Source organism: Hypomesus transpacificus, chromosome 18, assembly GCF_021917145.1.
Source record: "Hypomesus transpacificus isolate Combined female chromosome 18, fHypTra1, whole genome shotgun sequence".
In the NCBI taxonomy this organism is placed as follows: Eukaryota; Metazoa; Chordata; class Actinopteri; order Osmeriformes; family Osmeridae; genus Hypomesus; species Hypomesus transpacificus.
In genome coordinates this window covers 7,471,763-7,499,493 of record NC_061077.1, presented here as the reverse complement: position 1 = coordinate 7,499,493, position 27,731 = coordinate 7,471,763, and the positions used below count along the sequence as shown (strand labels likewise).

At 43.8% G+C, this 27,731-nt stretch overlaps 2 protein-coding genes across 2 annotated transcripts; both read right to left on the bottom strand.

Moving 5' to 3' along the window:
* Positions 1-351: 351 nt before the first annotated feature.
* Positions 352-17,933, bottom strand: prickle3 (prickle homolog 3). Its single transcript, XM_047041045.1, has 11 exons — positions 17,492-17,933; positions 11,970-12,049; positions 4,691-4,874; positions 4,448-4,561; positions 4,190-4,327; positions 3,865-4,068; positions 3,321-3,507; positions 2,730-3,068; positions 2,285-2,587; positions 1,750-2,118; positions 352-1,659 (listed from the first exon to the last, which is right to left on the bottom strand). Exons 1-11 carry the CDS (start codon positions 17,531-17,533, stop codon positions 1,214-1,216), a joined length of 2,406 nt encoding a protein of 801 aa, XP_046897001.1. The 5' UTR covers positions 17,534-17,933; the 3' UTR covers positions 352-1,213.
* Positions 17,934-19,505: 1,572 nt separating this feature from the next.
* plp2b (proteolipid protein 2b) lies at positions 19,506-26,264 on the bottom strand. Its single transcript, XM_047041177.1, has 5 exons — positions 25,782-26,264; positions 21,731-21,886; positions 21,543-21,641; positions 21,333-21,429; positions 19,506-20,234 (listed from the first exon to the last, which is right to left on the bottom strand). The coding sequence occupies exons 1-5, from the start codon at positions 25,878-25,880 to the stop codon at positions 20,221-20,223; spliced, it is 465 nt and encodes a 154-aa protein (XP_046897133.1). The 5' UTR covers positions 25,881-26,264; the 3' UTR covers positions 19,506-20,220.
* Between the last annotated feature and the right edge of the window lie 1,467 nt (positions 26,265-27,731).

Sequence of the window (27,731 nt, the reverse complement as noted above, 5' to 3'; positions counted from 1 at the left end):
GCTTTCCCATCATCGAAACACCATCATGGCACTGACTGGTGATCGGTACCAACTCTAAAAAGATCCAAAAAGATCTGATTTGACATCTCAAAGAACTGACACCTAAAAGACAGTAAATATACCTCTTAGCTTCCCACTCACAGTCTGTCTTCCCTTTCAACACAGTCAGGTACTAGATCCCATTTCTGCACTACTACCACTCTAGTTAATCATGCATTCTGACTTCAGCTGCCTGACATCATGTATAGCTAGTTTAAGGTTAATGTGCAGCCGGCTTAACTAAAACTCTTTCCACACAGAACCGGAATGTGAAATGCTTTACTAAACAGAAACAGAATAAGGAAGACAACGGATTTTTCACGGAATTTATTGTCTCTACATTTAAAGCAATGTACAGAAATGACCTGTGCTCCATTTCTGAAAGGGACTGCTGTTTGATTGCAGTGTTAAACATAAACCAAGAATACAACCCCAGAATACAAAAAATACAGCAGAAAACACCTTAGAAGTATAAGAATTTGAAGTGTTTTGTCCACTGACCATATCTTACAACATTTATGTATACAAAGACACAGCGTACATTCAGAGTCAGCACAAACCAATGCTTTAGAATTGTGCAGTATGGAAATACAGTTTGGTTTTGGTTATCATTTCATCTTTCCCAGAATTCCATCCATCCGATGGGCTTAAGTAATAACCAATCATTATTTTTCAACATAAATATCTGAATCTGAGAAGGAATGCCCCCATCAAGTCACCTGCTGTCCCATACAGCAGTGAATGTCCACTGGACTGATGTTTGTCTCATCACATAGTTCAAACACAATTAGTATGGACAGTTTAACACTGGTAACTCCTTCTTAACCTAAAGTGAGATAGCACTTTGAGTATGAAAGTGAACACAAACAAATAAAAGTACATTTAGAATATGACGTATTTTTCGACTGTGTGGACACAACCACCCTTTTAAGCGAAGGCTTCCTAGCTCTATTATTGGATGTATGTACATGCTGTGCAAAAAAAGTGCCTGAACCAACAAAGAGTATACTAATATAAAAGTTGGAAAATGTATAAAAACTCATCACTACATAGTCACTGGCATCTTTCCAAAATGTATTTCTTAGTAATCCTTTAACTACCACCATTTAGATAGCCAGGGACGGGAGTGAAGCCAGGCCCAGGGCAGAGGTCGGAGGTCAGGGCAGGAGCAGGGCTAGGAGATAGCACAGTTCTTGTCTTTGTCCTTTGCTCCGAGGCTGCTGGTCCTCCTCCTTCTCCTAAAACTGTTTCTCAGACCCCAGTCCTTCTCTGCTTCCCTTTCCCCCTCCCTATCTCCGTCATCTGACGCGGGCCTGCGGAGCTGTGGGGGCAGGGGGATGCGCTGCCCCAGGAAGTAGCCCTCCTCCTCTGATTCGGACGAAGAGGAGCAGGTGGAGCAGGAGTCTTCGTGTTTGTACTGGCCAGGCTGGAGGGTGAGGGAGGACGGGTCTGTGCAGGCCATGGAGCCCCTCTCCCCCTTCCAGTCCAGCGTGTCCAGTCGGGGTCGGTCACGCCGAGAGTGGCGGAAACGTTTCTCGGTGCCCAGGTGGAGGGGGGAGTCCGAGGACATGCGCCCACGATTCAACCCACGCCGCAAACTACGATGGTGGTATGACCCATCTGTAAGGAGAATGGTTGGATCATCACGGGAAATGGTTTCAACATTTTCTTTAACAGAATCTAAGACAAGAAGTGATCCTGTTCTCTTACCTAGGAGGTCCAACTGAGGGGGAATTCCCTTCTGGAGGCGGAGCTTGTGCCCAAAACCCCCCTCCATATCCTCCGCCTCCTCTCCTCGCTCCTCCTCTCCATTTACTTGTTCTTCCTCATGCTCCTCTTCTTCCTCCTCATCCACAGAGTAGCTGCAACTGATTGGCTCCCGAAAGCTAACCCTGGCAGTGCCGCTGCGCCCTGATTGGGGCTCAGGGAGGCTGGGCTCTGTATGGGGAAGACTTGGTGGGGCACCAGGGGTTGTCTCGCGTGACTTGATGGGGAGAGGGGGTGGGAGAGTGGGTGAGACAGGGGGCTGGTCGGCAGGGCTTTCCTGGGCAGACAGGCTGTTTCTCTGAAGAGGGAGCTCTGGGGTACAGAGAAGAGACACAAACAAGATCAACATGAATACAGCGACACCTTTGGAGAACAGAGTACATCCCTGAATATCATCGTGAAAACAGCTGTTACACCTAGAATATGAAACCCAGCTCTGAAGTGATCCTCTGTAGTCTACAGGCCATTTGTTTGATACCTTTCATGAACTGGCCGTTCCTCTCCACCCAGTTCCTGCAGTCCTTAGCTGTAGACGTCCCTCTGGAGGTCAGACTGTTGGACAAGAGGCCAGTGTAACCATCCAGCTCTTCCAGAAACTCCAGACTGCTGACTGGTTGTGTGATCCCAAGGTGCAAGCTGCTATGTGATTGGTCGCCAGGCCACGGCGGCCCCCAGCCATTGGCTGAGTGACAGTGGGGCAAGGGAGAGTAGGAACCAGTGGGGTTAGGATGCCCATTGAGTGGGGGAACTCCATTTGGGAGCTGAGTAGAGCAGTGGACTCCTGAGATACAGAAAGAGAAAAAAGGAGAGAGAAAAAGAAAGTCTGTGTCAAACATAACCATAACCCACCTGTGACTATGCACTTGACAAATAAAGACTAGGACATGACCTATATAACATGCCCATACTATATACTCTAGTACCTCGGCTTTCCCTAGCAGTATGTCTGCAATCTTTCCCAGAGACTGAGGGGATGATGGCGCCCTCTGGTGGCTGCTGAGGGGAGCTGCGCAGTGGCTGCTGGATCTTGTCTGCCGTTTCACAGCGCCGGTGCTGCAGAGACCGGCTCTGCAGGGCCGAGTCGCAGGAGTCGGAGTTATCAGGGTCCTCCCCCAGGGAGCAGGGCCGGGAGCAGAAGATGAGGCCCCCCCGAGGGAGGAAGGGTCGGCCCAGCAGGGGGAGCCCACAGCGGGCACAGCAGAAACACGACTCAGCAGCGTGCCAATGTTGGCCCTCGTAGGTCATCTGACCTTGGTCTATACCTGCAGCCCACACAGGGGCGGGGGTTACACGTTACACTAAGCCATTTCTGGACTCGAATGAAAATCATTTGACATACAACTGTTTAACAAGCAAACATTGAACACTTCTATTTCTCGGAAGTCTCTGAAAGGTCTGTGTGTATCCAGAAATGTGTTCATATCCAGAAATGTGTGTATCCAGAAATGTGTTCATATCCAGCCGTGTGTGTATCCAGCTATGTGTGTATCCAGCAGTGTGTTTAGCGGGCCTACCAATGTGGTCCCCACACGTGTCGCAGTACTCTGCGTAGAGAGACTCGTAGCAGGAGCAGCAGTAGGGCCGGCTCTCTCTCATGATGTAGCGCTGGCCGCCCAGTGCCGCCTCACACTCGAAACAGCAGAAGTGCTTCATGTGCCAGTGTCTGCCCTCTGCTTCTGTACATTCATCTGCTAGTATGATCTGGAGGGAGACAACAAATAGAGAAATGACACAGACAGACAGCAAGTAAGAAACATGGTTATCTTAAGCGATGAAAACAGTACAGAGATGCTGTATGATTTGAAATCACTTTAAATACTGAGCGTGTAGGGTTTAAGACACTTTGGCACCCTCTAGGTCTAAAGGACGTGTTTCGGTCAGGCACGCCAGATCTATTAGTGTTCTTCCACTAATCCCTTAAGTCATGGATGGAGAGGGTATTCAAAACAGAAGTGCAGGAGCAAGACTAGAGTGATGTTGCTCCTATAAGTCTACACAGCTGTTCCTGTAGGTCTCCACAGCTGTTCCTGTAGGTCTCCACAGCTAGGCAGTTGTTACCTCGTCACAGGCCTGGCATCGGGGTTTGAGCCTCTCGGCGTGGTGCCGGCCACAGTAGATTTGCCCGTCCTGGTAAAAGTAGATGAGGTCAACCAGCAGTTCGCTGCAGGAGGCACACTGGAAACACTGAGGGTGCCAGCAGGTCCCGTGCCCCGCCCGACTGGCAAACACCGCTATGTCCCCGCCACAGATCTGCTTGCCACACTGAAGAGGGACGTAGCACATGATAAGACACCAGGAAACCTGTGGTTTGAATCTCTCCCCCCCGGTGGCTGTCAGGCCTCCATCCCTGTACCCCCCCCCCCCCCTCCAGCTTCAGCCCCACCTGCTGACAGATGGCCCCGGTCATGGTGACAGGGAAGAGCCTGACGATGCCCCGGCCCAGGTTCTCTCTCTTCCTCTGCTGGCTGAACAGACGCAGCTCCTTCTTCTCCTCCTCCAGCAGGGAGTTACAGTACTGGGGCTGAGACACACACACACACATGTTGGGAGAAAGAGTCCCATGTGAGAAATGCAGATGATAGGTTAAGGCTTGTAGCAGTATCACCTCCATACATGTGGGATTTCATATGGTTGGTGTTACCTCACTGTCATGGGCTGGCAGCTGGTGGAGTAGCTGTTTGATGCGGTACCTCTCCCCTGGACTGTTCACATAGGGCACCCTGTCCTCTGGAATGCAGCTGAAGTACTGATACACCTGCAACACGACATGGGGACATTCATACCCAGACACACTGTCTCTAGGCTTAATGCTTCACTTATTGCTTTTGATGAATACTGTGTGGACATTTCAACAAATGATTTGTGTGTGTGTGTGTGTTGTGACCTGCTCAGGTTTGAGGCCCGGGGGGACCCAGGCGTACTCCTCGGAAGCACAGCCAGAGTCGTCGTCGGAGATGGAGTGTCTCTGGAAGTCAGACACCAGCTTCATCATCATCCTCTCCAGCTGACCAGGCACGGGACGCACAGCATGCTCCTCACGCACACACTTACAATGCACACAGATCTTCCTGGGGGGCACAAACAGAGGGATGGGGTGAACTACACCTGGCAACCTTGGCAATCCCATGACGCTGGTTTGCTAGGTACCCACAACAATAAACCACTGCACTAGAGATGCTTTACCAATCCAAGGCAGGGTTGTAAACACATTCCTCAATGCATAAATCTAGTCATAATGAATCATCCAGAGTATCAAAAGTATGTGATGATTAAAACAACACACCCTGTGCCAGTACCACCTACGACACCCGCACCCTGTGGTCATGTGATCAGGAACATACTTTGCGTTGGAGACATGATGTCAATCCCCACCCCCAAACATTCTTGTCTGTGACTCAACCCAACTCCCTGCAGCAACATAATACTGCCATGACAAACAGATGTTCCTCACAAATGGTTTATAGTACACAAAGAAGTCTTTAAAATGCACCTTTTTTACAATTCGAACCATCACAAAGAGTAACTCCTGTTAGACACATCTGGCTAAGATAACTGGCAACGTCCTTTTCTGTGGTTACCTGGACTCTTTGGCTGTATTCTACTGAAGAGCACTGACCCCAGAACTGTGGATGGAGGTCTGACACCCTCTGTAGCTAACATAGAACTCTCTCATCTACCCACATCCCCAACGTCCCATCACTCCACACTGCCCGCAGGAAATGAGGTCACTCATGTAATCCTGGCCATGCCGTAGCGGTTGAGATAAAGGGTGGAAGAAGATGGCTGGAAAGTAATCCTCCCCCTCCTCCCCCATCAGGGAGTTCTTAACCCGCCTTAGAGTGATCTGTGATTGGCTGTGCGTGTGAGTGTCTGCTGGTGACAGGGTACGGTATGTAGGCTGGGCGAGGAGTTCTATACTGTGTGCTATATGCTGTTGAAGTATGCTCATATGATTGTGTAACAACCCCTCAGCTGGTATTTGTGGCTCAAGGCCTGGTCTTCAGGCACAGATGGAGGGCAAAGCTGCTTTGAGTAGATATACCCCCCCACAAACACACCCAGAACAGCACACTAAACACACACGCTAGTATGCGTACGCAAACACACCCGCACACCGTACCAACGCAGACAAGCAGACCCTTTGCAAAAGCCAATCCTTTAATGTTGATAAACTGCCTCAATCCCCTCCGACAAAGTCTCCCAGAAATCCTTTCTACTCCCTCCGTTCTCAGAAATCAAAGTGCAGGTCAGGCATATCCCATCCCCTCAGCTGATTTGGCAGAAGTGTACTCCTAAGTGTTCATGCCTGTATAAATACGTTGGTTAAACAAGAAAAGAAAGGGCAGCAGCAGCTCTCTCTGCAGGGCTCGGGGTATTGTACTGTCCTGGGACACACAGGCTCCTTATTTGGCCGTGGCTGTCTGCAGGTCCACTCTCAATCATGGTAAACACAGCAGGTCACCTGAGGATAAGCCTTGCTGGCAAGTCTTACTGCCCGCAAGCTGGCCCCAGCTGTTTGTCCTCTGTGTCTGTGTGTGTGTGTGTGTGTCTAGGAGACACAGTGCTACACGGGGAATGTGAACAGTACAGATGGCCCGAGACAGCAGTAAGAGTAGCTTTAGTACAGATGTACCATTCTACAATGACAGACATCCTCAGCAGAGAGCCCTAGATCACTGACATGAAACCTAATAGAGATATGACAAGGGTTGAGTCTCTAAACCGTTCCCCATCAAGGCTGTGTGGCGAGAGGACATATGGACATGGCATTAACCTCAGGAACCCCAAAGCATATCTCTGGCATCTTGCAGATGCCAATGTTTTCCACATACCTGTCAATGTGCCAGCCAAGACAGGCCTGCGGACATACTATTAACATGTCTGAGGACCAGTGCCAATAGTGCCCCATGCATACCACACCCAGCTTCTGGCCTATCAAATGACTAGCGTTGCCAGGGTAACGCAGCAGATGCTCGTCTTTGATCTGTAGCGGAGGTAATCTGCGTCCGAGTCATGGTTACATCACGACCTGCTGGACGTAACCACTGGGCGTCAGGGCTGCTGCTGCTGCTGTTGTTGTTTAGGCATCTTTCTGAGTGTTTATTGTTTATGTAAACATGGCCTGCTGGCTGGAGATAATCCTGCCTGGGGCTGTAAGGAGGTCCCAGTCCTGGTTGAGCCTGCAGCTTGAGGCGCCACCACCTGGAAGGCACAGACACAGTCCCAGGGACGCCCGGCTGTGTCCTCTATATGGTTTGCAGCTTTGAAACATCCCCACGTCACAATCAACGGTCAACTTTCTGTGGTCCTACAATGGGTTTTGTGGACTATAATCTGCTCTAAGCTGCTACACCACTTAAATTGTGTGCATTTTGTAGAAAAACTGTTACAGAGTGGGTCACAATAGAGGCTGTCCCATTAAAGTTCTGGGATATGTAATCCAGATCTAATCCCCTATTTAGACTCAGAACACACAGAACTTCTATTTAGACTCAGAGATACAGTAGGCACATCTCTTTTTGCTGTCACAGTTGGTTAGAAACCTCTGTTCTTCTGAACCTCCCAACAGAGCAAATGGACTGTCCCTGTAGCAGACAGTCCACTAGTATATCGAGCACATCAATCAATTTACATCAACATCACAACTACTAATGATGGCATTCACCTCTGCATCAGAAAAGATCACGTAATCCACACTACCTTCATCCCTAAACCACTCCTAACTCCTGATCCTGTCCACTATTAAACAAACTTGTATTAAAACGTCCAATTATCAAAACCCAACATTAATACACAGCAGCGACTCACAACGTTACCTTGCTTCATTGTCAGGTGTCCCATTCTGCCTTGTCAACATCCTCCCATCCAGATTAGAGATCTACTGGAGCTGCTTCAGCTAGATCCCTTAGATCCCAGTCAGTCTCCAACAGTCCCATAGTCACCCTCTTGCCTGCCTGCCTGCCTTCCTGTGTGCGTGACAGGCTGTTAGAGAAGGTCATTCTAAGGCAGCTTCTCGCCAGGGGTAATGAATTTAAAGAGTCTCTGTATGTTGCTTTTCAAATGCTCCCATCCTCGCTTACCACCCTCCCCCACTCCAGCACTCTCCCTCACAGCTGACAGTGTGGCACCTAACAATAGGTGGCACACACAAACACAGATACACACACACACACACACATTAAACAGAAAGGTTGTCCTTTCAAAATGAGAAACGTTAAGTGAGAGATACTCACAGTGCCACTGAATATCTATCTGAAATGCCACCCCAAGTGAAGAAGCTACTGAAGTACAACAGATGATGTGTCAGTGCTGCTGTCATCTTTATAATACAAGACATGACTGGAGCAGATAACTGTGACGCATCGTTGCATGTGTGCCATTCTTCTGCCAACTGAAATAAAGAGGAGCATGTGTGATTACAAGTGCCTGTGGTAAGAAACCGTGGTTGTTTGAAATTTCACAGGGGCTTGTGGACTAGCTAGGGGCAGAGTAGTGAGAGAAAACTCAAATCAGAGTATCTGAGCTGACCTCCCTGTCAATCACAAGACAGCCCACTGGAAGAGCTGTTGTCCTTCAAAATGTGTTACTGGTTACACCTGTCAATCATTCTTTTATCTCTCTTTTCTAAATGTCAATGTCTCTTCCTCCTCATCTTAAGTCGGTCTCTTTCCGCCAACACCAACACCCTGTTAAGGAACTCTTCTAACAAGGGTAACTGAACACATCCTCCTTAGAAAAACGAATAGTTTAGTCATGTTCCTCAGCATTAAAATGCATTAAAAACACTCCTTTCAAGTATGTTTAGTGGGACACAGTGACGAGGGCTCCAAATGAACGTGTCCCATTGTGCTGGGGAACCTTTTTTCTTTCTTTGACCATCAACATTTCCAAACTTTTTTTCGAAAATAGTTTTTTTCAAACTTTTTGTAGAAAATGTTTTTAAAACCTTTAGAGAAAAAAAATCCAAACTGTTTTTAAACCTCTAGAAACGTTTTTACGACAGCCACACCAGACATTGTGTTCGAAACCACCAAGAAAATTGTGTATTCTATTGTGTATGTATTCACATTTAAATTCAGACATTGATTTGAGCCCCACGACAGTATGCATTACTTAAATAGGGTTGCATATAACCTAGACCCATGTCAGAATGTCAAAATGCAAAAACAAAATAATTTACATTTTGGGATAGGTCAAGTTCAGTTTGGGACCATTCATTTTGCACTTCGAGACGGTACTGGGACACTGAGGAAAAAAGTTAGTTGCGAGCCCTGACAGTGAGTAGTCTGTAGCCAGTCCCAGCCTGATCTCCTGGTTGGGAGGCTGATTTGCAGATAGTAGTGTGTACAGTGCTAGTGTGATTAGATAATCCTCAGGGTGAAATGTGTATACTTGTGCTGTGATTAGCCCTGACTGAAAGTGAGTAGCCTCATTGGCGTGTGCTGCTGTGCTGCTTAAATCCCTCTGAGGGCAGCAGATGGACACTGTCCCAGAGCGCTTCAACACTAATTACAGACTGAGTAATTGCCGCCTACCAGCCCCATCTGATTGGGGTGGCCATTCCAGCCACTTTGAGGGTGTTGTTGGGACCCGTGGGTCAGAGGTAACTCAATTGCTTCTGGGTGCTGCAGTAGTGGAGCCACCTGCCCCATTGCCTACGCCCCAGACGTGTCTGAAGACATTCATCATGGAGATGGATCACTCTCACTCTGCTCCCCAGCTGAGCGTCCTGGTACTGAGCTGCCCCAAACACAGGCCTGGGTGGAAGGCTCTACGGCCGTTTGAAGGACATGAGATTCATCAGAGACTGTGGGGTCTTTCAGCTGTGACCCCTATAAATCTTAATTATTTAATCATTCTGCCCGGCAACAGATTCCACTCTCTTCTGGGTCTGACAACAGACGGGAACATAAAAACAACATCACCAGACTAAAATCCCCTCTGCTCTGTAGAAAGCCCAACCCTTCATCTCTAATATTGACTGATAGCTTAGCGTTGATGTTACACAGATTCACATGTATGGTACACATGATGTGGTTGTGGATGTAGAACTGCTTCAGATTAAAACCCTGGATACTGTAAAAGTCGGCCTGAACACAGGGACAACATAGCCACAGGCACAAGCACTCAATTAGAATCTTTTGGTTTCATGAACACCAACCCCTTTTCTTTCTTCCAAGTTTATGTCTTGTATCTGTTGTGGTATTCTTTCAATAAGAATATGTGGTTGGCTTCATTCCTGCAGGGCTAATCTGTGTTTGTGTTCTGAATCCTGTATTATTAAACTCTCCTCTCATTCTGCTACTCCCTTCATCATAACTAACTTGCCATGAAATCCATCTAGAATTACCTTTCACTAAAACAACTCAGAAACACAGCACTCAGTTAGAGCCACATTTGTATGGGACAATGAGGCCTGGGATATACCAACTCCAAACAACTTGGATGTTTTACTGCAGTCCTTCAGTGAACTAGTAGTTAAAACTACTGTAGTTGACTTGTGTAAAGGGAGGGAAGCTTGAGGTGAGGAAGAGAGAGAGTGAAGAGTGGGGGGGGGGGAGGAAGTAGAGGAAGGGGAAGAAAGGGGAGAGGGATGAGAGAAGGAGTAAAGTGGAGAGGTGGGGGACAGGGAGGAGATGGGGTGAGAGGGAGAGGAGGGGGAGAGGGAGGAGAGGGGGTGAGAGGGAGAGGAGGGGGAGAGGGAGGAGATGGGGTAAGAGGGAGAGGAGGGGGAGAGGGAGGAGATGGGGTGAGAGGGAGAGGAGGGGGAGAGGGAGGAGATGGGGTGAGAGGGAGAGGAGGGGGAGAGGGAGGAGATGGGGTGAGAGGGAGAGGAGGGGGAGAGGGAGGAGATGGGGTGAGAGGGAGAGGAGGGGGAGAGGGAGGAGATGGGGTGAGAGGGAGAGGAGGGGGAGAGGGAGGAGATGGGGTGAGAGGGAGAGGAGGGGGAGAAGGAGGAAGGGTAACGGCTCTATCCTGGCAGTGGCGGCAGTAGCAGGAGCAGAAAGGGCTAATCTTATTAGGGTGACGGACAGGATTAGGCCCAGCCAAGAGACCCAGCCGGCTGGACACACTAGGGAGGGGGCGGGGGGGTCAGACTGAACAAATGTAGAACAGAACAGAGAAGTTGTTGTTGCTCCAATTTACAGTAAATTCACACAAATGATCAAACTGACGCCCCAACAGACCAGCCATGTAAGGAGTATGGAGCACTTCACCAGGCTGTCTTAAACACGGGGAAACAAAGTGTTCAGTATCCTCCTGCACACACAGACACACACACACACACAAACAAACACACACACAGACACACACCTTCCCCCGAACAAAGACTCGGACACACTCTTCTGAGCCGTGTGGAATTCCCTTCCTGTCCACAAGAGTTTGTTCCAGCTGGCCACTCAGGCATTCCCTATTTTTCCGTGTGTGATAAAACATGACATGTTTTATCAGAATGGTCTTTGATGCTTCCATTTACTCCACGCAACCTACTTATCTGTTCTCCTTGTATATATTAATGTTGTCCATCTATAGAACAGTGGTTTAAAGGGCTGTCCTAATGCCCTATCCAGCTATGGTTTACAGCATGTCTCTGCCATAAAATCTTTCAGTAGTTTGAAATGATTATAAAACACTGCATGACCCCGCGTAATCCCTCAACCAGTGTTCTAATGTATCGCGTGTGTCTGGAGTGCAGGCTATCTGTGACCTTCACGCAGCGCTGTGAACCAGTGTGTTGTGGCTGGATAAATGTCTGTTTGCACAACACTATCTAGTCTACACAGGGGTGTTCTAACAAGCTCTCTGAGGGCAACACTCTCCACTTTGACACACTAACACAGAGAACAGCTGGCTCATTTTTTCTCATTTTCATATAGAACCAGTCCTCCCTTACAATACGGAACAGGGGGACAGAACCGCCCCTTCTAGTAGACTATGACTTTGTCCTCAGGAGAAGAATGAACACACTACCGAGACCATCCGGAGAAGGAGTAGTCAGTGTGTGGTTTGTGAAGGTACACACCAGTAGTGTGTAAGAGTCAAGCCATCTCTGGAAATAAGAATTTGTTCTTAAATGATTCTGCCTGGTTAAATAAAGGTTAAATAAAAAAAGAGGAGGCAGTAGGGGTGACTGTATGAAGGCAAATGAATGAGTGGCCTACCTCCATCCATGCATGCGGAAGCCTGGACACTGGTCTCCACAGCGCATGCACGGCTGCCCTCGGTCTGGGTCCTCTTCCTCCTGTTGACACATGCACACACACACACACACATGCACACACACACATGCACACACACACATGCACACACACAAGCACACACACACACATTAGTTGACTCTACCTAGAGTACCATTGAGAAAAAATTAAAACCAAAATATGCATTCCATACGTGATCTACTGGTCGGCAGCAACATTGTATATGTCTGTCCATCTCGCAACAAAACGCAGTATGGACTTAGTGTAGGCTCATCCCTTTTGCCACACTTTCAAGAGCGTTTGGATGGAAGGAGTACACCATAGATTATTCTGGATGATTCTCTGAGTCGATTTATGGTTATCCTGAATGGATCAATCCACTCCCCACTCAAATGTGTGGCTTTTAAAACCTTGCACCAGTACGTCTGAACATTTGTTTGCAAAATGTGTCTGAACCTTGTTCAGACAAGGTTTCACTACCACAGGGACTGCTGTTACCAATCTATATTATGACATGTACAATACTATCAAATGATTATTTATATTAAATAGACCTGTGAGTGTGCATATGTGTGTGCGTGCATGTGTATATGCGTGCATGTGTATGTGCGCGTGCCTGTATATCAGCACTAGTGTCAGTGACAAAGACGGTCAGTGTATGTTAAGAGTTCTGTTTGAATGACCAAACGTACTGTATGTCGGGGTGTGTATGTATGTGGTAGGTCTGTGGTGGGGGGGCTTAGGAATCAGGACAGCAAGTCCATTACTCAGTGTGGAGTGGGGGGATTACGGCCTGACTGCTGCTGCGTGTGTGTGTGTGTGTGTGTGCGTGTGTGTGTGTGTGTGTGAGATAGAGGGGAGAGGGGGGTTGCAGGGGACGGTTGGCATGGAGAAACAAGAGCTATGGTCTGCTACACAAGAGACAGCACTGGATCCTGGATCTTGTGCCAAAACACTCAAACTCCCATGTGTGTGTGCGCGTGTGTATATGTCTGTGTGTCCTGCTCCACAGTGTCTCTCTTTAGAGGTATCAGGAAGGAAGTGAAGGCTGGAGGAGAGCTGCACCCTTTCCCTCACTGCAGTCAGTCAGTCTGCACTTTCCTTTCCTCTCTCACCGTCATCCTGACACAACCACGTCCTCGCCAACCAGTCCATCTCCATAACATCCAACTCAGCCAGTGGCTCACTCCTCGACCTCGTTCTACTTTCAGTTTCTACCTGTTTTTGTGATGTGTGTAACAATGGAATTGACTTGGGTTTCACGAAAACAAAAAGGCATTCGATTCCTGTGTTCCAAGAGAGAAAGAACGAAAGAGCAGTTCATGAAACCCGACTGGCTCGGGATCCTGGTAGACACAGTGTGACACAGACTCCACCAGTCAGGCAACAATGTGAAGAGAGTCAACCTGGAGACTCCCCTGAGCAGTATCCTCCATTCAGGAACACAATATCACTTCATATCACATCCACATGCATGAAAACATACAGACACACACATGTACACACACGTTTGCATACACACACCAATAAAGCAACGCCATGAGAGCTGGGAGGACACCTGTGCATACCTGTTGAGCTGGGTTTTGATCTGTTCTGTAACCACATGCAGTCTCTTGGAGCTCAGCTCGGAGCTTGATTTGCCATCAGTATTCACGTCAAGCCAGTTATCCCATTCGAATGTATAGTTGTGAGTTTACCTAAGGTTATAAAGGTAACAGCTCTTCTCATTATCATGTAGTGTTAGTATTAGCTAAACCAGCCAACCAGGGGAAGCATGATTCTTTAACTATGTGCATAAGCACTCCTTCCGTATCTACTTTAGAAGTATGTGACTCAATTTGCGTAAGAATTCACTCATTATTGTTTTTCATTGAGCCAACTGACAAAGAATGAGAATGGTTCCTCATAAGGGTTCCGTCTGCGATTTTACGATTTAAAAGTGTTACATAATTACTCAAACAAAGACCTAATTGCATAGTATTAAGCTAGAACAGGTTGGCCTGACACACAGTCTCATGCTAAAAGTTTCCATGAAATGATTCACACGCCGTTTTACTGCTACTGACAGACACGCACATGCATGCTTGCCGCATACAGAACATACACACAGGTATCTATATCTATGAGAGATCCAAATGATCATAAATAACAGCCCCAGGCAGAAACATCTCCTGGGATTGGATGAAACCTGTATTGAACCTGACAGCAGTGTGGCTCCACAGAACATGGGCTGCTACACTAACTAACTAACTAGTAACTACCAACACCAGGTAAACTGTCTCTTACCAACCACACGATCAGTTGTCTGGATCTGAGGGGTTTCAAGCCATAGCCGTTGCAACATCATAATACAGTTTGAAGTTAAGTTGCGACAAGGTACGGGTAAATGGTGTGTAAAGTTGATTTCTGGATGACTGAACATTTCTGCTCTCATTTGCTCATGAGCTTCTTAAACTGTGAGTGACATGGTTACTACTAACCTGGGGAACAAGGGGGGACGTACTCTGACCCAACAGTAACATATTAATTCCCTGTGTCTTAGTGAGGCCTATGCTCCGCTCACTCACACTGAACACACACTCTTCTGTATGTCTTCCTGGGAGTAACAACACTGCTCAGCACTCAGCCCAGAGTTACACTCGCTGGATGATGTCCACAAAACCAATATACAGACACTCTCTGTGGGCCTACTGTGTCTGTGTCCCTGCTTGGGTTTAAGGGAGAAGTGACACTGGCCTAAACACCCCCTTCTCACACTATAAAACACACATGATCTCACACACACTACTACATGGTGAGAGTTGACTCTCTTTTGTCTCCAGGGAATGCGATCCATGGTAACACGTGTGCTTGAGCAAACAGTTAGTGCAGCCTCCTTGCCCTCCAACAGACCACTGATCCCTGACTTGTGCAACAGAGCTCTCCACTAGCGCGTGGACACTCAGAACAGCCCAGAAGGTGGAGAGAAAGCTGGGAGGGACCAGTCATGTTGCATTGGAAAATGGGGGATTAGAAATTGTGTGTGTGCGTGTGAGAGTGTGTGTGAGAAAATGAGAGAGAGTAAGTGCATAAGAGTTTAGGTAGAGCAACTACAAAAATCCTCACAAAGCATGATCAAGACTAGGAAAAGGTTATATTCAGTGCAATGAATGAGGATGCATGAAGAATTATTACATAAGATATTTGAGCACATGGACTGTCATCAGTCAAACAAGGATATTCATGTCCACCGACATTGTCAAGGTTTATTCAGTTGGGAAAAAACAAACGGTCATAAACGTAGGCAAGGGCAGCTGACTTTGTGAGTTGTTTCCAGAGTCATGTGCATAAGGATTACATCATGCATATGAACGCACGCGTTTTGTTCATAACACCAATAATTAATAACAATACCATAGATGATCAAACTCCATCAGCATCATTAGGCCAATTTCCACCTCAAAGAGTGACTTGGAATGGTTGGTCCCAACTGTAAACTGATCCACATATGCTTTTGAACCCACCAAGCTGGTTCTAATTAGCATTACATAGTGCACACTGGCTGGAGATGTTTTCTTCATATCCCTCCGATGACAGACCAGTATCTAAATACTCTCTAGGTGAAACCTTCCATAACAACTGAAGCTATTGTGTTTCCTCGTGTAAAATCACCACCTCTGACTTAAAACAAATATGAGCCATATGTTTTGTGGGAAGTGGATGAGAATCCCAAGTAAGGATGTGGTTACGTGTGTTTCCTTTCAGCACTCTGAAACAGATGATACGTCAGGTTTAAGTCCCAACAAAGGCTTCACCTACTTTGTGTTCCTCAGTAGGAGCTGTGATGGGTGGGGTGGCAGGAACTACAACATCTGCTACACCATGTATGTGCGAGATCAATAGAACACTCAAGTTCCCAAAGGTTCTGTTTGGAATATCTCACAAAACAAACTTTTATTGTTCGGTTTATACACCTCCCACATTTAAACAAGTTCCTTTCTTGTACAGTCATTTCAGCAAGCTTGCAGAGGAAACTTTGTTCTTATTTTTTCTCTTTTTAAGGTCAACAGGAAAATTAATTGCCAAGGCAAACTGAGAAAGTGAGAGTGCATTTGCAGCAGACTATCACGGTTTAGACAGGACGTCTTAGAGCACACTGTTCAAAGTACTTTACATACACATAATAACTACATCAGACTGCAGGAGCAAAAAGAGCAGACATATGCTCTGTAAAGTGGCAGGGTAATTATGTGTTGAGCTCCGTTTGAGGGGTTAAACATCAACCCAGGAAAGGTGAAGGGTCATGGGGCTGTGTAGCCCTGGCATGTTGGCTGGAGAGGACTGTCATCATCGCTGGACAAGATCAAACAGACAGCCTGCCTGCCCTCTCTACCCCTCTCATACTACATACATCTTCTCACTGGAGTGGAAGGTACATTAACATATTAATATTACCATTTGCTATGTAACATCTTGTAGATCATTTTGATTGAAGCTAGGTCTCTTAAGTCTCTCACTTTTTAGATGCTACATGTGATTGAGTGAGTCCTTTTAACCAATTGGGTCGACTGGACACCTGGCATTTCCTCCAGAGGGATGTGTTTTCAGCTTAGTTTTGTTTTTCATGGTTCATGAAAATGGAGCCTTTCTTTGATTAAAATAGACTGACGTCAGTGTTTAAGATTTATTACGCAAAGATATTAAAACACCAACCTCACAGTTCTAGAACGAGAACAACAATTCTCTTTGAAAAACATATAGAGCCATACATTGACCTGTTTTAAACTAGATGTTATAGACACCCAAGCAGGTCTGTGTGTGTGGTGAGCTTCACAAGCTACATCCCACTTTAAGTACAATAGTATTTGCATAGGTACCAAGAGCCAGATGTTTCATACCGAACAAAATATGCATTAGACCTCACTCTGACAAACTGACTGGCAATGTTTTATAGCCAGTATAAACTGGGATGCAACAGCTTGTAGAACAAGATTTAATTCCATTCAAATGTAATTTGTATTCTACAAAATCTGCGTTTAACATAAATAGGTGAATACAACAGCATTGTGAGTAGCGTGGGGAGACGTGCAAGGCCCCTAACCTGTGCAGGTAAATTCTAAATACCTATGACGTAGTTGACCATCTACCCAACGGCGATCAATCTTGGTGAATCGACTCAGAAAACAAAGGAAACTAATTTTCACAGCAAGCGAGTTTCCCATATCTATAATACTCACTTACCATCTCTATAATAATCGAAATAAAAGAGAAGTATCGAGACTATGATATATTTGCAAAAACAATCAGGTCAAGGTAGCCGAACAGTGCTACTTTTTCAAAGTTATAGCTATTTTACATGCCATGAATGTATGAATCATGTAGTTATGGAACTAACACGTTATAACGAAAAGTAACAGAAACAATCCTCGAATTGGTTCAGCACTGTAACAACTTGGGAAGGAAGTCACGGGTATGTCCTGAAGTTAATTGTACGCTAGGCTACTTACCGAGCGATTCGACCGTCGCTTTTTAGATCCACGCGTGAACATGTTGATTGTTCCAATACCCGCGTCTTGGTAGTTTTAAGTAGAAAAAGGGGACTGAAGATTCCCCTTAGTACTCACGTAGGTCAACAGAATTCACCGTATACCTTGAAACTACATTTTATTTTAAACATTGTCCGGGCTACTGTAGCTGTCGAACTTCCAGTCCTCTCCATGGACTTTTACGCACGGTTGACTTTAGAGGGACAGAAAATTACCGACGCATACGTAAGCACGCTACACACCTAGATTACTGTAAACCATCCAGTAGCTACAGAATTTACCATCTAACAACAATGTACAACTTCCAACCCCCTGTTCTGGCCCTGAACGATGCGACTCTCTGGTGTTGAGTTTCTCATGGCTCACCTAGTGCCAAATTACATCGGGAAAACATTTGGACTATGGGAGGAGTCAACACGCGGTGTATCGAACAATGAGTACAGTAGGCAAACATAACTGGAGCTTTTTACCGAAGTGGAATGTTAGGGCAGAAATCTTGATGATCACCCATATTGAAAAGGCTAACGAAACTTTTAAAATGTGTTTACCCGGTTTGATTAAATATATACTAAATCTCAGCACGTCCAGTCTGGAACATCAGGGATTAGTGTTCAAATTGTTTGTCTTGTCTATGACCCCAAATGGAGGATTATTTTTTGCCCACTGTCCTGTTAACGAATGAATCAAACATTTTTTTTTTTTACTGAAAATATAAACCCTTATGGTATTAATATCTATGTAATATCAAAAGTAACTCTAAAATTCAAGATAGTGTGTGCTCTGGGCGGTTTGCACATTATACAAAGTTCCTTTTTCAAAATATTAAAATGTGCAATTGTAAAACATGTTCATCTTAAATTTAATTTCCACTTTACATAACATATATTCTTAAACATGCTGAACATGTGGGGACCGTTCAAGGGTTAAGTACTCTCTTAATTATTGGCCGATAGCATTACATATGTTGTGTATTTTACATATGACAATACAAACTGTTGTTTTTTTTATGATAAAATGTATAGCATGTAGCGTAATATGGCCATTGCTTCTTCTCTGCGGCCTTTAATAAAAGTTCGTGGTGGTGGTCCCTATCCGAAATGTGGTGCCTATCTGAAATCTAGACTGAATACTGAATACCTGCTTCCCTCTAGTGGCTGGATATGGGCTCTCTTTATGAACTAAGCTCAAGGTTGCTCGCCTCCTGCCTCCATGTAGTGGCAGTATATTGTTGATTATTCTTTTGAGACCATTGTTCTTTGATTTAGTTGTGTCCTTATCTTGGCTGCGTCCACTTGTGATTCTCGACAATTTAGTGTGTCCACTCACAAAAATAATGTATATTTTGGTTCACTGCAATATGTGTGGGTGTTTTTGAAAAGTAAAGGGTTCATACATGTGTAGACTAACAAATAGCTTTAATTCTTAAAACATTGTGAATGCCTCACTTACAAGCCACAACAATGGCAGCAATGTAAAACAAGTTAGAAATAAAAGCTTGATGCCCTATTCTACAGATTTTAAAAATTAATTTATAATTTAGAGTCATGAAATGATAAATGAAAAGGGATTGAAAATGCATGTTGTTTTTATAAATCAACCACTAAATGTCTCAATGGGTATCTTTCCATGTCAACCACATAATGTCTTCCTTTGCCTATCAATGGGTTTGTAGTCATATCATTGGTCATTGATCGTATGCAGACAAACTCCTTCCTAACAAGCATTAGTAAAGGAAGTACATTCATACAGAAAATTGTCAAAGGAAATTTGAAAACACATTATGAAATGCACATGTTTCAGAAACACATAAGTACGAGACATGGTGACCTGAGTAAAATTATATTAAAACCAAGATGATAAAAATATATTTAAAACATAATTCTGCCAGAAATCTCATGAGAAGCTCTTTGGCGTTAGCTGCCGACTGAATGCATGCAATATATGAGAAAAGTATCATTAAAAAGGGTCATATTTGTTCTGTTCTTTGTTGATTTACTTTAATTCAGGACGGCAGGCAGACATCTAGGTAGAAAAGAGATTTTACTAAATAATGGTTGTTCAACAAGACAACAAGGCACATTTTGACTACATCACAGACAGTACGGAGAGGGCTATAAAACGGGAAAAAAGCTTGACACCTACAAAAGAGATGCTGCTTTGAGGCAATCCACACCAAAACTGTAAAAATAAACTGATGAGAAGTTATTTGTGTTGTTGAATTATTCTCAGATCTAATAATGCATGTTATCTGTACAATTTCAAAACAAACCTTGTGTGGACATGCAAGGATACAACAACATATCCATTGTTCTTTTAACAGCAGTCTATTAGAACAGATCAATTAAAATTAGGTAGTCAGGTGAAAAGTGGCTTGATGTACAGGCCAACGCATTTCACTTTGCTGCATGATATTTACATCTCTTTCCCTTTTTTCTTCGGATTAAAAAGAGACAGTAGTACGTGTAGAGGGTTCAACATAGAAGTACAGACAATATCATGATCAGATATAAATGCTGTAGATCTTTTCAAGCTAAACAGTAGTGTGTAATTTTGTGCTCTAAACCTAACAATTGTTACTTTTCTGGTTTTAAATCCGTCATTGAATGTATCATTTGAGCACCAAATTTGGCTCCACTTCTTTCACTCTTCTTTTGTTGATTTTCTTTTCCCATGTACAGTTTCTCTGAAGTCTACACTCTGTCATCTGTAAGCAAATCAGAGATCAGAACAAAGAATATTCATGGTCAGATTGACTCTACCATCCCTGTAAAGAAGTGGTCCGAATGAATCTGTGAAAATATTGAAGTAACATAACAGCAGGGTACTATACTATGAACCAATATTTGGAGTTAGCAAGGTAACTTCAGGTTTAACCCTGGTTTTCAGCATCACAACGGTGGTTTTTACCAGGGTACATTGCTATGGTAACTTGTGCTGCACACCTAACCTGCTGCAGAGCAGGTTATGTTTGAGATAACAGATCAACGTGTGTGAAAGCATCGCCTACTGACCAATAAATGATCTTGGAAAATGGCTTTATCGTTATTGTTTTATCATAGAAGTGTGACCTCGTGTGACCTTGGTGCGCAAATAGTGAGGGCAAGAGTTTGTAAGTTCCAAAATACTATGGCTTTCCCCAACAAGTATATTTGAAGCTTATATAGCCAACCGATATCATACTAAAACAGACTGATTAAAGCACCAAAAGCCTTGTACTTGTGACTTGTGTACTTTCAAGATTTGAAGTAAACATTTACCGGTTTAAATCTTGTTTTATGTTCTTTTTTTGCTCCCAATGCCATTGTAACACAGTCGTGCAGCTTGAAGAATAAGGCTAAACAGTCTTACACACCTTAAGAATACACCTAAGAAACACATTAATTTAATAGAATACACACTTGTAATTATAATCAAATCTACTCGTGCCTTAAGGATGGGGCAGTGATATTGATAAGCGTATTAACTTGTGCATTCACACACTTGGCAATTGTTTGACATCTTTCCTTCCTGCCTTTGGCAAGAGCAACAGTGTTGCTTTTAGCTGTTTTATATTTAAAAAAATCATATTGGTTTATTCTATAGTTTGGTCATCGTGTGTAAAATGTGCCCGTTTTATGTGATTCCGCTCATCGCAAGATTGGGAAAACCTGGATTGATCAAATTGATAACCACCGTTTTGACACTGCTAATGCGGAAAGTTGTTAGGCTTAGTGAAGCAAGCTAATGAAAAGAAATTCTGGGCATGTTAAACTTGCTATAAAGTAAGTACAGGCAGATTAATCATGACCGGATCTAAACATACCAGTGGAAGCTGCTGTATGCTGCCTGCTGCTCTTGAGCTCCAGGTAGATGGTGTAGGCATCGTATCCAAATAGAATACTAGCTAGTAAGCCAAACACCTGAAAGAAAGTAAATAAACAGCCATAAGTATGATAGTTCAAATCAGCAATGATTATCAAGTTCCTTCCTAATTAATTCTCTGTAAGGGTTAGAAAATATATATTTGACTTACCCCCCCTGCAATACGGGCACCGTCACCTGATCCACCAATTACACAGACCAGGGAAGTGATGATGTAAAGAAGTGTACCAACAGCAGCACGGAAAAAATCCTGCATTAAGATGGGGAAAAACAAAAGAATGGAACAAAAGATCTAAAGCTATCAAATGTGAATGTGTGCATGCATGTGTGTGTACTTACACTCCAGACCCAGTGCACCACCAGGAATTGCTTGTCCATTTCCATCATGAAAACGCCAAAGAAGATGATGGCAAAGACCATCTCACAGATGGCCACTGCTGAGTAGCCTCCATAAGTGGAAGCGACATAGCAGATGATGATGATTAAACTGATGAGCTGAAAGACAGAGACTGTGTTCAGAAGTGGTACATGGAGTAGATTCAAGCAAAACCTATGTATCAATGATGTGGTGTTCGTAAAAGAGAGCTAGGGAGTGAAAGTGAACTGAGTGAAGACTGAGTGTCTTTGAGAAAGAAACAGAGAGCGAGAGATAGAGTCTGAAAAGCTGGCAGGAAGTCATGGGTACAGCTCATGAAAGGTTAGGTCATGGGGAGTATAACAGTAAACAAAAATGCATATGTTTACATATCAAACAGAGGACAAAATGAACTTGACCTTGGAATGTTTTTCACAACTATTTCCTTTTTAAGACACCTTGGGCAATCCCTGAGTCACTGCCACATATCCCAGAATTCTTAGGGAGCACTGAGCTGTCAATTAGGGTCCACATTCTTCCCTGCCAGTCAGGTTGACTAGAACTCTAATGAAGGCAGGTGAGTTCAGCAATGACCAGTTGTCTTGGTGTGATTTCTACCACAGCTGAGTGAGGCTAGGCGTCTTGGGGCGGCCTCCAAAGATGTTCTGCTCTCTAGTCTCGTCTCTGGTCCTAAGTGAAGACCAGACATTAACCCTGAACTGTCGTCAGCCTCATAAAAGCACAAGTAGGACAAGCTGAGAATGAATTCTGATATTCTTATCTTATCACCACTTCAGTTACTAGCATAGTTATAGGTTATACTCTCAAGATAGTTTTACGTCTTTGATGTTGGACTTCATACAAAATAATTCTCACATTTCTTTCAGCTGACACGGTTTCAATCAAGTAAAAAATGAATTTTTAAAAGGGAAAAATATTCCATGGCATTCTCTTTCCATTCCACTGAATCTCTGCCTGTGTGGAGAGAACATAAACTTGGACTGCCCACACTGTAGAGCCAATACCAGCTTGGTCTGAATCCCACTATTGTTGTTGCTTTGAAACTGTGATTCGAAGTGGGTAGATGCATTCAAATGCAGCTTTGAGAAGGACTTGAAAGAATGGTCACATTGGATGGTGTCATTACACATAGTTCCTGTGAGAAGAACTACAAAGATGTTACTGAGAGAAGCATTTATGATTGATGATAAGATATTCAATAGTGACAAAAACAACTTGGAGAATCTATTTGTAGTTTATTTTGCTTTTTAGAAATGTGTAACATAACCCAGCCCTGCTTGACAAATAATCAGAGTTTTCACTGAAAACCAGCTAAAGGTAGGCTATATCTTTGGAACATGATGAAACTTAATAAAGCAGCTAGCAATATCCTCCTATTGCAATAACAGAGCAGTTGCTGCTCACAAGCACCGCTCACAATAATAAGTTACAGTAATGATGTAGGGGTCTTTTTTCATGTCTTTTAATATGGCCCTTGTCCTACCAGTTTATGTTTTGTATCAGTCTAATATAGTGTTCAGCAGTGCTGCCTCCACCATTTCTCCTTACACACTCACACACACACACACAGTCGCATCAGTGCTTCATGTGTTCCAGAGACTGGCACAAGCTGCGTCTGTGCTGTGGTGGGGTGGCCCAGGCCGAGGGCCGACACAATGAGCCTCTATTCTACCATCAGCCGGTTGCTGTCAGGACAGCGCCTACCGAAGAGACCATCACACTGACAGAAACACCTACCACAGTGAAGCCCTTCATAACAAGAAAGACCATGAGAGGCTGACTTCACACCTCTATGTTACACCACTGAAGAACTGTTTTTGTCTAACAACATAAAAGGCCAGCAGTTTGAATCTGCTTCAAATCTTGTCCAAGTCAGTCCTTCTATGTACACTTGTAGAAATTGTGAATGGTAGGCTAATTATAGTCAATAGCTACAGGGAAGAGAGCCTGTGTCACAGACAAACGACTATCAAATTACAACCACTGTTTCTATATGTAACGGAACAACTCCTGTATGACTCAGAGGGCCTGCAATAATTAGTCACCAGGCACCAACGTTATGAGCCAATCACTGAAGGAGCCCGCTAACTGGGTGTGTGACATGAAGGTAGTACTGTAACTAAAGCACAAAGCACATTTAAAACAGATTGTCTTTGTTTGATTGCTTTGAGTCTCAAAAGTTAACTAAGCTAGAGGGAAGGAAAACTAATGGTAGTGTTGGTTCAAACACACACCTCATAAACAAAATAAAACATGGTCAAAAGGTTTTTATTTATTAATCACAACTGTCTGGCAATATCAACCTTTTACAGTCACACACTGGATCTCCGACACATTTAATCAGGGGGGGTCTGATCTTTGATTAAGGGTGTAGAAAACTAGGAGAGAAAAGATTATATTTGGATAAATCATTCATAACAGGATGTGTTTAGGGTTGGCTTCCTGTTGAGGTCACATGCTTCTCTCCCTTCACTTAGTAAACTATTTGAGGTGTCAACTCTGTCGACTTTTAGAGTTTTTACCAGGCTGCTGTGATGTGGCACATTGGGATCACCAAGCTGAGTTACCAGCAGTCTGAAACTATCTATCAACAGGCCAGCTCTGGCCTGTTGTAAGCTCTGCCACTCATGCATTCTTTGTCCCAAGCAAGAACCTCACACATCTGGAATTTCCATTACCTCTGCAAAAAAAGACCAATGTGGGTGTAACACTGACCAAGATCTGAGTTTGGGAAAAAACGATATCCTTTGAGTGTGGTTGCCTACGATGGTAGCCAAATATGGCCGTCCCTTTCTCACAGTCTTATTAAGTTATAATCTTCACTCACTGTAATGTTATTCAGGCTAAAAAGAAAAACGATCAAAAATAAGGTATTTAGTCTGTTTAAACTGTAGCAGAAATACAATAGGTAACAATAATATATAATTTTACTGTAACACTAATTATAAATTCTGAGAGATACTAATAACATTGTTATAACAAATGAACAACACAAATCAACACAGGCCAATGTGTGAAGTGACTCAAGTGGCTCATTTATCAGATTAGCATGCTTGTTCTGAACTGAGACCAACACGGAGGAAATAGGACATAGGAAATGTGAAGTATGCTGAAATGCTGAAGTATGCTTATGGTTACAGAAACATTGTGTGGCCCACATGTGCAGGAAGTGGGAAAACCATTAAAACATATGAAGGCTTATGGCCTGATTAGGATGAACAGATTCATGCAATTTCCTTGTTAACTGTGGTGAGACGTGCTTAACATAATGTGAAAAATATATAATTGTACTGTCTTTTGCATTGTCAGCATTTATATTTCCCTTACATTAGCTACTTTCTAAAAATGTTTATAGCCTATATGCATTTAGTAACTGCATAACCAGCAAATCCTTTGATTGGAGAGACATAAAACAATGCTAACAAATAACTACACTATCTTTCAAAGATTCAGAGTGAACTATGTGAAAGATGTGTAGTGTCTGCATAACAAATACACTATAGTCACCATAACAATGGTCATCACAGAGAGCGGATCAGGAGGGTGTTAAAGATGACATAAGAAAGCTCTTGTTGACTATGACATTAACTCATGCAACGTTTCATCTGCAACATTTTACTTTAAGCATTTGCCAGTATGGTGCCAAATGAAAAAAGCTTTTAGGCCTCAATGACAGGTGGGAGCTCTTAACCCCATGCCCTGACCCCCCAACCTCAAAGACACATGGCCCTCATTCCATATCCAGCTCCCTAGATACACAAAACACAGTTAGGCCCATAACTGATCTCTAACGATACCCTTGGTATAATAATAAATAAATCATACAAATTAAAATATATATGTGTCTTCCTAAAGTGTAGCTATGATTATAACCTAATGCCTTTATCATTTGATCGACAATTCACTATGGCATGTGGTGATGACTGTCAATTCTATTTTTGTAAGCACACAAACCAATCGAAATTTAAGGATTCAATTGAATTGCATTGAATTGATACTATTTGCTAAACTTACTATTTCTGCAGCAAGAATGGTCCCTTTTCTGGTCTTCACGTAACTCTTAAGTTTCTCCATGCAGTTCTCAGCATTACCGGTTTCCGTTGTATCAGCCATAATGAATGTAACTTGAAGTGGACTAAATCAGCAAATATTTACGCTTGGTTGCCTAGACAAGCTTGTTTCTTGCGGAAACTTTGAGTAGCCTGGCAGACACGGCTTCAGAAAATCGACATCCGTCAAAAATCGATTAATTTCAATTACTAAACTATGGTCTTTGGTCAGTGCTGTTGACGTTTGGGTTGGTGGATAGGTTAACTAAGACTATCCGGACTTCGAGTAAATTAAGTTAAACAAAATCGGTAATGCTGCCATATACAACTTGGTGAGACCTAATCTTGACAAGAAGGAAAGTAAGATCGAAAAGCGGGCGTTGGCTTTCTCTTTTCTCTAGAGGTTTGAACGAGGGGCGGAGTCGGTGGCGGTAGTTGGCACTCAGGAGTGGGCTTTCCCATTGCGTGCAACTTTTTGCTTGTTTTAAACAGTCGATGTCACTCGCAACGTGGTGTTTTTAAGGTAGACCTAGGCCTATATGAATAAATGAGCGTTTGATAGGGCTCGATAATTATATTAATACACGTGGTCAGGGCCGTACGCAGGCCCCAAAAAATACTGAGGTCATGAGTCAGAACTTCTAGGCGGGTTCGGGGGCATGCTCCCCCGGAATTTTTTTAAATTACATTATTTAAATATGGCCATTTTCTCTTATTGAGTCTTAAGGAGCAAAAACATCATCATTATGACATTTGAATATGGGGCGGTGTGGAGCTTTTGAAATTTTGAGGTAAACATGGGGCATTCTGAGGCTTTTTGAAGGACCTTTATGGGACTCATGAAGTAAGGGCAAGTTACCACAATTTTTTTTTAATTATTATTATATGGCAACGACGGTACGAGCGTTTTGATTGGATAACGGGTAGTCACCCCAGCGTGTTGCCCTCCTCGCCGGTCAATACGGATCCGTATTGCCCTCTGACGTCAGCTTCAAAATGAGCGATATCGACGAGTCAGCTGCTGAGTTTTACTATCCAGATGATGCTGAAAAGCTTTGTCATCGAAAGTGAGGATGAAGACCAGACTCTTTGAATCACTTGTGTCGTTATTTTGTGATGAAATTAAAGCCATTTTAGCAGAACCATGTTGTCCGCTTTCTATCAAAAGTAATGAGTTGCTTGGCAACACATGAAACACACCGTGAGAAGACTTAAGAGCTAGCTACAATTAGCCTAAAGGTACCATTTATTTTCGTTTACAAAATGAAAAGAATCTAAAATTGCCATATAATAAACTACTTACTAACCTCGACCGTTCGGTCATGCCGGGAAATATCAAACTGAGGCTGGAACGTATCGACCGAGCGATAGCGAGTCAGTTTGATATTTCCCAATTGCCACTGAATTTCATTTTCAATCAATCACATCAATGACATATCATATCAATCGCAAAATGAATGTTGATTCAACCGGTGGAAATTGATTGACAACCGGTACTGACGGAGTTAACCAAACTTTGATTTGATGTTTCCTTATCTGAGTAGTACGCTGCTGCAATACAATATTTCCACATGAAAATGAATCTTTCTTCTCACAGTCATCTGCCACTTAAACTTCTCTTAACCTACATGTTTAGTTTGCTGCGCTCCTCTTCCAGTGACTGTAACTAACATAGGCTATTCACTAACAGTAGCGGTATGTCTATGGCGGTAACATCAGCGTCCGACTTGTGTTTGGTGGTTACCATAACGACAGTACGTTTTGTTGATGACGCGCAGCACATATGTCCAAACTCTTGAGCTACTGGGCTCTTCAAGTATAAAATCACGTTACGGTTTGTGGGATACCAAGATCATCGTCCTGCAGTCAGTTTCACGTGTACTTTATTTTGAGTTTATATACCACGATTTAAGCA